Consider the following 9,168-nt stretch of genomic DNA (forward strand, 5'->3'; position numbering starts at 1 on the left):
AAGGGACCATGTTTAGCTTCGTCGTCTCTTCTTCTCTTGGTTAGTATAATTAGTTTGGTCGTCCATGTCCTTCACAAACATTCCTAACTGAAAGAAAACTACACCAAACCAACCATATTCCCCCCTTCATTAATTCATGTCATACAATTACATTCTATAGAGAGAGAGAGAGAGAGAAAGAGAGAGAGATGGGCAACTGTCAGGCCGTGGACGCCGCCGCGCTGGTGATACAGCACCCATGCGGCAAGCTGGAGAGGATGTATTGGCCCATCTCCGCTACCCACGTCATGAAAACCAACCCCGGCCACTACGTCTCTCTCATCATCCCCCTCACTCTCCCCGATCACCACAACCAGACCGTCCGCTTCACCCGCGTCAAGCTTCTCCGCCCCACCGACACGCTCGTTCTTGGCCACGCCTATCGCCTCCTCACCACTCAAGGTCTTTTCCTAGTAGTATTTTTTATATAATTAAACTAAACATGATAAGAACTCTAAGGTAGATGAGTTATCTGCTAAATATGAAATGGTTTGGCAGAGGTGATGAAAGTGGTGAGAGCCAAGAAGCATGCAAAGATGAAGAGGAGCGAGCCTGAGCCCGAGCCAGGACTGCCTGCTTCGGAGACCGACCATCATGAGGTAATAATTAATCTTACACTCTTTACCTTAAGACTTGTAGTGATTTTAGTTCCTTTTTGTATCTATATGAGATATTGTTATACTTCTTTTATTTTAATATCAGGGTGATGCGAGGCTCCGGCACCGGGAAGGCGGAGGAAGGTCGAGATCGTGGCGGCCGTCTTTACAGAGCATATCCGAGGCTGCAACCTGATCAATAGTCGTATAGCTATTAGATTACATAATCAACAATTTATTCCTTCCTTTCGACCGGAGTTCTAAATTGTCCCCAACTCCACGTTAGTATATATATATGTCACTCTCATGGTATAGATTAAATCTGTGAAGGTTGGTCGATGCACCCGAACTCCACTTTAGTATAGTATCATCCGATTTGGGCAAAACCCTCTCACGGTTTTATGGTTAGGACTCCTCAAAAGTCTCATACTAATGAGGTTCGGATAACTCATATTACTTGCAATTTTAATTACTTATTTCCCGATTTCAAATGTGTGGTTTGAATCCCCAACAAAATCCAACAATGGCTTACTTTGCTATGATATGAAGATATATTAGAGAAACACACTCAGCTCGTACCTCCTCAACCACAGAAATAAGTTGATTTTGTTTATGCAATTAAAAAGGAAAAAAAGGAAATCATGTCTTGGACTGTAGCTACGACAAATTGGCCTTGCTTTTAGTGAACAGATATTCAGGTTTAGTTAAAAGCAAGTTGTGTTGAACCATTTTGTTGGAGAGATATTGTGTACAGAAACCTAGGAAAATATATGAAAGCTGATGATATATATATATATATATATATATATATATATATATATATATCTAACTAGGCTCCATGTGATATGGATAATGATAAATCATGCTACAACTTTTTCTAAATTTTTGCTTTTCTAAAGATTCCGACCAGATTCTATCTTATACTACTATTTTGTTCAATTCATGTTTTGTAGCATATGTATATCGTCTAGTATAATTATAAAGATATACAGTTTATAAAGGATTACTAAAATTTTGATGCCTTTACGAACAATATCTAAATCTTAGAATATTTATGGCTTGAAACTTTGGATCTCATATCGATTATTGGAATATGTTTAGTGAAATTTGTTATAAAAGAAAGCTGAACAATCTACAGATAGTTGATGTGATAGGCTTAACCTACGTAGTTAATAAATATTTTGATGAATTTCCAACTTAAGACATTTTTGTTAAGAATAGGAAATTTGTAGAAACCATTAAAAGCCAATTTGGCCAATAACCGAACCAAGCCATGATTGAGGTTGTAGGAGAATGGAAATTGGACCGAACGCCGAAAATTGAGTTTATAGTGAGTGTATTGGGCTAGGTATCTCAAACATTAAAAACTAATACTAGTTGTAACAAATAAATAAAATATGTTGGGCTGAGTTTAATGATATATTCAAGTACACAAAACTGGGCTGATTTTTTGAGCCGAGTAAGAATTAAAAAAGACCTCTCTTTTTCTCCATCAAAAGTTCGAAACACAATAAAATTAGGCCATATTAATAAATAAAACTAATTAAAAGCTGTTAAACAATCTTACGTGGCCCAATCTCGTAAAACACGCAGTAAAGTGCAGAATTGACTGGAAAAAGTAGTAAATGTCTGTTTCCATATTAAGAAATTAGTACATTGCATATTCCCAATGAAACAAAACGTGCAACAGCCATTAGCCTATGATTTTAATTCATGATCAACAAAGTGAGGTTTGTCAAAAAGTAGAAAGAGTATTGTTTAAAAAAAAGGTGAGGTTTGTCAAATCTTGAAATATATAATGTACTTATCAGTATATATATAAAATGTAAACTTATATATTGTACAAATATTAACATATCATAAAATAGTAGCAATAGAAAATGTCAACACAATATCAACACAGCATCAACCGTTGACACCGTATTGACATTTTCTATTGCTACTATTTTATCATCTGTTGACATTTTCTAATGGTTCAAATCATAGTTTAAAATCTGTACAATATCTAGAGTTTACATTTAATTACATTCCATATAATACATGTATACAAATCCTCTTATAAGTGGAGTATTAAACAAAGAATCAAACAGAAACCCAAATTTTCTGGTTCGTTGTCCCGGGCAAAAAATGTACCAGTGTCTAAATTTTTTTTAAAATAAATAAATTAGGAGTAATATTTCTATAATATATGTATATAAAAGGTTCTGAAAAGTAAACTTAATTATATACTCCATTTATAAATGAGCAATGAAAAAAAGAACTATGCCTATACATATACGTATGGAACTGAACGCATGTATTGTGCTCAGCTCATCCTACAAACAGTGCTTTTCAGATATTCTTTTACCTTTGATTTTATATTCATATTATTTACGCCAATTGAAATTTACAATAAAATAAAATCTCGATGATATTTCATGAGGTGTATCTTCTTCTTTTTTAGGTATAATAGCTGTTGATTGATTTCAAATAGGATACTTAAGCCAAAAAGAGAAAAAAAAAAATTCATTCATTTCCCACATATTTGCTATAATATAAACTAATCTTTACATTCTCTCTATGTGTACTTTGCTACCCCTTTTCTTTTCCCCCTTTATTGGTAAACTAAAATTTTACTAATTGGTAAAAAACGTAGTCAAATATCGGAAGCTTTTGGCAAAACACAATCTTTTACCTTCCTTCACTTTCCCTCATAAACTTTATATTATAAAAAATAATTAAATTTCAAACAATTAATTAATTAAGCCACTTTAGTCAATTCCGCTAAACACAATAAAATCTCAGAAACTGCCAATATTTAGCTATAAATAAGCCGGGCGATGGTTCCTATTTGCTTTATGTGACTAAGACAGGAAAATATAAGATAATGATAAAAAAAAATAATATGATGAGTTTATAAAATTGATGATTATAGAGATGACTCTTTTGTCTCCACTCTTTATGAATTGGAGGCCACTATCACATTTTTTTGCAGACGCTCCTCTCCATTAATACATATATATATATACTAGCTCTATAGCACCTCTATTCTTATTCCACTCTCTTTATTTTTTTCAGCTCCTTTTGTGGCTTTCCAATTGGGATCCAAAGCCAATTTTTTCTCATCCTTTTAGAGAGAATTGAAACACATCTTTTAACAAACCTATCATGTTCTAAGCTTACATTGCTTGCAAAGTTTCACGTGTGATCTTTGCTTTTCATTAAAAAATCTTGAGGAAAATGCCATTTATCTATTTATATACTAGGACTACTATTTATTGCATTGGGAAAATTTGTGTTATGAACTTTATTGTCCCATGTCGATTGTAAAAGACCACTGATATCTCCCTAATAGTGTGATTAAGTTGGTGTTAGAAAGAGAGACAATATTAATATGCCGCTCAATATTCATTATGGAGAGTTCCTAAATGATGCATAGTTCCTAAGCTTTGTAGAGTACCAATTTATATTTATTGATGTACTAGAATATTCTCATTCACCCTATAAATACTAGGGTCATGAACATTTGGAATACACAAGAAAATACAAACTTTTTCCTCTCTACATAAACTATGTCTTACCAATCCTGCTACACCTCTCTCGATTACCATCTTTGAGATGGTATCGGAGCAGGCCGAAGTCGATGATGGATTTTATATTTTTATCTCTTCTATTGCCTACCCACGTGATGGAAGTCCGATGTGTCATTCCGGCCAACACGTGAGGGGGCGTGTTAAATTTCTTAATATCTTGTCCCACATCGACTTGGTAACGATCCTAGCTCACCTATAAAAGTATGGATAACCCTCTCCCTTATAAGGCATTTTAAGGGATGGGTGACTCATTTCTAATATGGTATCAGATCTGATAATGGGAGGGAATACGTGAACTCTAAAATGACATATTTTTTCATTGAAAATGGCCTTGTCCACCAAACTTCATGTGCTTATACACTAGAACAAATGGGGTAGCCGAGCGGAAAAATTGATATATCCTAGAAATCACCTGTGCCCTCCTCATTGAATCAAACATCCCAAAATCCTTCTGGCCAGAAGCCATCGCAACTTCCGTCTATCTCTTAAATCGTCTTCCCACAGGGATCCTTAACTTCAAAACTCCTCTAGAGGTCTTCTCTTCCCAAAACTCGATACCATCGTCCCTCCATCTCGACCCCAAAATTTTTGGTTGTACCGTGTTTGTCCACATCCCCAAACATGACCGTGACAAATTCTTACCTTGTGCAGTCAAATGTGTCTTCTTGGGTTATGGAAAAAATCAAAAAGGGTATCGATGCTATGACCCTTCGACAGATCGTATGTACACAACTATGAACTGCGACTTTGTTGAAAGCGAATATTTCTATAGCCAATCTAGCGGTCAGGGGGAGAATAAGTTAGAAAACTTGAGTAGTGACGCACTAAATTGGCTACCTCTTTGGGGAGAAACCATTCAGGGGGAGGGAGAGAACAACCAAACAAAAGAGTCAGACCAAAATCCTGTCACAGAAGTTGGTCCAACGGAGGAAGTGAGCAGTACCATCGGGCAGTCAAATCCCCAAGAACATAATGTGTCGCTTCAGGATCCCACCGAGCTATCTGACCAGTCTTTGAATCCTGAGGTAAACACTTCGGGTCCCAATATTGGTACCCTACCTGAAACCACTAACAGTGACAGGGAAAACCAAAGTGATACAGAAGAGCCACCGACAGAACAAGAGACTAGGCAAGATAGATTTCCTTACAGAAGTACAAGGGGTATCCCTCCTCGAAGATATTCACCAAACTGAAAAGGGCGAAAATCTAGATACTCCGTCGCAAATCTCACCCAAGGGCACCTCACTGAAATGGCTAGGGCATTAGAAGCTGTACTTTATGAAGAAGAGATTCCACAATCCTTCAAGATGGCAATGAAACACAAGCATTGGAGGGAGGCCATGAAGAAGGAGATTGATGCCTTGATAAAAAATGAAACATGGGAAAAATGCATTCTACCTCCAGGAAAGAAACCAGCAGGATGTCGTTGGATCTTCACCATAAAAAGACGTGCAGATGGTTCAATCGAGAGATACAAGGCAAGATTGGTTGCTAAGGGATACACTCAGGTATATGAAGTAGACTATGAAGAAACTTTTTCTCCTGTAGCAAAACTAGAGACAGTGAGAGCTCTGCTTTCAGTAGCTTCATGTAAAGAATGGCCATTATACCAGTTCGATGTTACATGAAGAATTTGGGAATGGTCAAGTATGCAGACTGAAGAAGACCTTGTATGGATTAAAGCAATCCCTTAGAGTTTGGTTTGGAAGATTTTGCCAGGCAATGTTCAAACATGACTTCAAACAAAGCCATTCAGATCACACTCTATTCCTAAAGGAAAGGGATGGAAAAATGACATGTTTGATTATCTATGTTGACGACATGATCATAACTGGAGATGATGCAGAAGAGATCCAAAATCTAAATAAAAATCTTTCAAGGAATTTGAGATGAAAGACTTGGGAGCTTTGAAGTACTTCCTAGGAATTGAAGTGTTGAGATCCAAGCACGGAATATTTCTAAGGCAATAGAAGTAAGTACTTGACCTGCTTGCCGAAACGGGCCTACTAGACTGCAAGCCTACTGAAACTCCGATGATACCCAACCATGGGTTGAAGATTGTAGATGGAGCTAAGCCTGCAAATCGTGAAAGATATCAACGATTAGTAGGAAAACTTATCTATCTATCTATCTCACACCAGACCCGACATCATTTATGCAGTTGGGGTTGTAAGTCAATTCATGCATCAACCTCAAGAAGATCATATGGACGCTGCCATGAGGATTTTAAGATACTTAAAGGGGACAACCGGTTTTGGAGTATTCTTAGAAAAAATGAAGGCTTGGAGATTGATGGATACACTAATGCTGATTGGGCAAGCAATCCGGTGGATAGAAAATCTACCGGATGATATTTTACCTTTGTTGGGGGCAACCTTGTCACTTGTAGAAGCAAGAAGCAAAAAGTTGTAGCTCTATCAAGTGCAGGAGCCGAATTTCAAGGAATCAGAAGTGGCCTGATGGAGATACTTTGGCTTAAGAGATTGTTAACAGAAATTGGTTTTCCACCCACTCGGAAGAGTCAGCTTTTCTGTGACAATAAAGCTGCAATTAGCATTTCAGAAAATCTCGTACAACATGACAGGACCAAACATGTTGAGGTCGATAGTCACTTTATCAAAGAGAAACTTGAAAGCGGGATTATCGAGTTCTCATTTGTCCGATCTAAGGAACAACTGGCAGACATTCTCACCAAGGCACTGAGCCCTACAAAATTCAAAGAATTCCTTGGCAAGTTAAGTATCGGGGATACCGTTCTTCAACTTGAGGGGGAGTGTTGGAAAGAGAGACAACGTTAATATGCCGCCCAACATTCATTATGGAGAGTTCCTAAGTGATGCATAGTCCCTAAGCTTTGTAGAGTACCAATTTACATTTATTGATGTACTAGAATATTCTCATTCACCCTATAAATACTAAGGTGATGAACATTTGGAATACACAAGAAAATACAAACTTTTTCCTCTCTACTCTCTACATAAACTATGTCTTACCAATCCTGTTATACCTCTCTCGATTACCATCTTTAAGAGTTGGTAATAAAGATTTTGACAGGGAATTAATAAGGATTAGGAAAAGAGATTAAGGAATTCGCGTATGAAGTTTGGGGTGGTGATAATGATGATAACATAAAATTCTAGACCAAAATGATTATAGCTAGAACAGTCGATAAGTAATCATGCACATTGCATCATGTTTTTATTACATCTACATTCCTCTCTACATCACAACCATGGCACTTTGCATCTACACACACATATTGCATATATATATAGGCCCCTATGTATATATGATTGCCTCAAATACTATGATAACGAAATTTTATCAACATATACTTGAATGTTCTCTGAAAAACATCTTCTCTCTTTTGCAATACACACTGGCAATTTTCAGTTATGATGTAAAGTTTTAAATAAAAATTGAATTATTTAATGGTGATTTCGAAAATTATTTCAGAGTGGTGTAATTTAACTAGCCATAACGTTGTTTGATTTTACAAAGAAAATAAGTTCATTTGCTAGTGGTTTAGTAATTAAAACACTTAATTCACCTAAATATAATAATTTTGTTATGAATTATAGTACTATGTATTCATTTGCAAATCATCATCTCTATCCGAAATAAGTAAAAAGAGGTACTAATAATTTAAAGAGATTTGAGCAATAAATATAAATCATTAATTTAGCATTATTATTAATGCTTTTATTAATTATTATAAAAATAAATTTTTATAGCTAGCCACAATGTGGTTGCAAAGCTTTATTCAACAAAAAAGGCATAAAAGAGCATAATGTTTCTTATGAATATTATACTCCTCACTTAATCAAATCGTCTAAAATAAATAGAAATGAGTAATGATGTAAATATATATGAACACATAAATAAGATAATTCATTTATTATTATTATTATTAAAATTTATAAAATATACTTTTATGGCCAATGATATTGTGACTGCATAGCATTATTCAATACTAATATATTTAGTGCGACGATAACTTACATGTTTGATAACTTATGTTAACTATTTTCCCTCAACTCGAAAAAGGGGAACAGCAGAATTGCAAGTGATGCTGTCTCGCATTCAGCATAAAATCTCAGCTCTATCTGGAAAAAATAAGAAAAAAATTGTAAGAGAATTATTCCAACTTCTGAAATAAACATTCATTTCAGGGTCCAATAAAAACGCCCCACGAGATGCACGTAATAGTCTTACACACAAAAATGAAATAAAAGTTTATAAAGCTGGATTTTTAGGTCGTCTTTTATCTTTGTCACACATATGCCTAAAAATGTTTGAAAATTTGGATTTTAATTGAATTAATTTTTATGTAAAAAGAATAGGAGAAAGTGACTGAAGAACGCTCCCCTATACCCCTCCAATAGATGGATTTCATGGGGAGAGAGAAGTTTTTTTGGCTTTTAGTAGAAAGACCACTTGGGATTCTCTTTATATTTATACTCACTTCGACTATTCAAACATAGAGTGTAGTGTTGGATTTTTTTCTTGTTCATATTATAAACTCATCTCCTTTTCCATTTTGCCACTCCTTGTTTCTTTTCTTTTTTATAGTTATTCTCTTTTTTTAATTATTAAATAGATATGAATTTTAAAAGCGCGTTATGATGAACTTGAACTCGAGACATCAACCTCTGGCATTAACCACTCTACTGTTAGCTCAAATCAATATACTGATAAGGAGAAATAAAGTGAAAAAAATGACTAGGAAGGATGCGAAATCATATTTTCTAAAAGCGGAATCAAGTAATATCATGAATATATACTACTATACTATGTAAGGAACCACCCCCCCCCCCAAAAAAAAAGAGAGAGAGAGATTGTAAAAGAAAATAAATTGAATGGAGTATTTCATCAATATTTTGTTCAAAAACGAAGATTCAAGATGCTAGCTATCCATAATATTTGTGATTGATCGATATATCTATACTGTGTAATTAATT

The 9,168-nt window shown here is 35.1% G+C and overlaps 1 protein-coding gene across 1 annotated transcript; it reads left to right on the top strand.

Annotated features, from left to right (window-relative positions):
* LOC121793838 lies at positions 1 to 1,126 on the top strand. The gene is made up of 3 exons (XM_042191871.1): positions 1 to 441; positions 538 to 638; positions 742 to 1,126. The coding sequence occupies exons 1-3, from the start codon at positions 189 to 191 to the stop codon at positions 829 to 831; spliced, it is 444 nt and encodes a 147-aa protein (XP_042047805.1). The 5' UTR covers positions 1 to 188; the 3' UTR covers positions 832 to 1,126.
* Positions 1,127 to 9,168: the final 8,042 nt, after the last annotated feature.

The sequence above is a fragment of the Salvia splendens genome, chromosome 3, assembly GCF_004379255.2.
Source record: "Salvia splendens isolate huo1 chromosome 3, SspV2, whole genome shotgun sequence".
Classification (NCBI taxonomy): Eukaryota; Viridiplantae; Streptophyta; class Magnoliopsida; order Lamiales; family Lamiaceae; genus Salvia; species Salvia splendens.

Bases quoted from the DNA above. Each gene is read 5' to 3' on its own strand.
- LOC121793838 (XM_042191871.1), top strand. From the start codon at position 189: ATGGGCAACTGTCAGGCCGTGGACGCCGCCGCGCTGGTGATACAGCAC. The intron at 442-537 runs GTCTTTTCCTAG...ATGGTTTGGCAG, and splicing joins TCGCCTCCTCACCACTCAAG to AGGTGATGAAAGTGGTGAGA. The intron at 639-741 runs GTAATAATTAAT...TTTTAATATCAG, and splicing joins CGGAGACCGACCATCATGAG to GGTGATGCGAGGCTCCGGCA.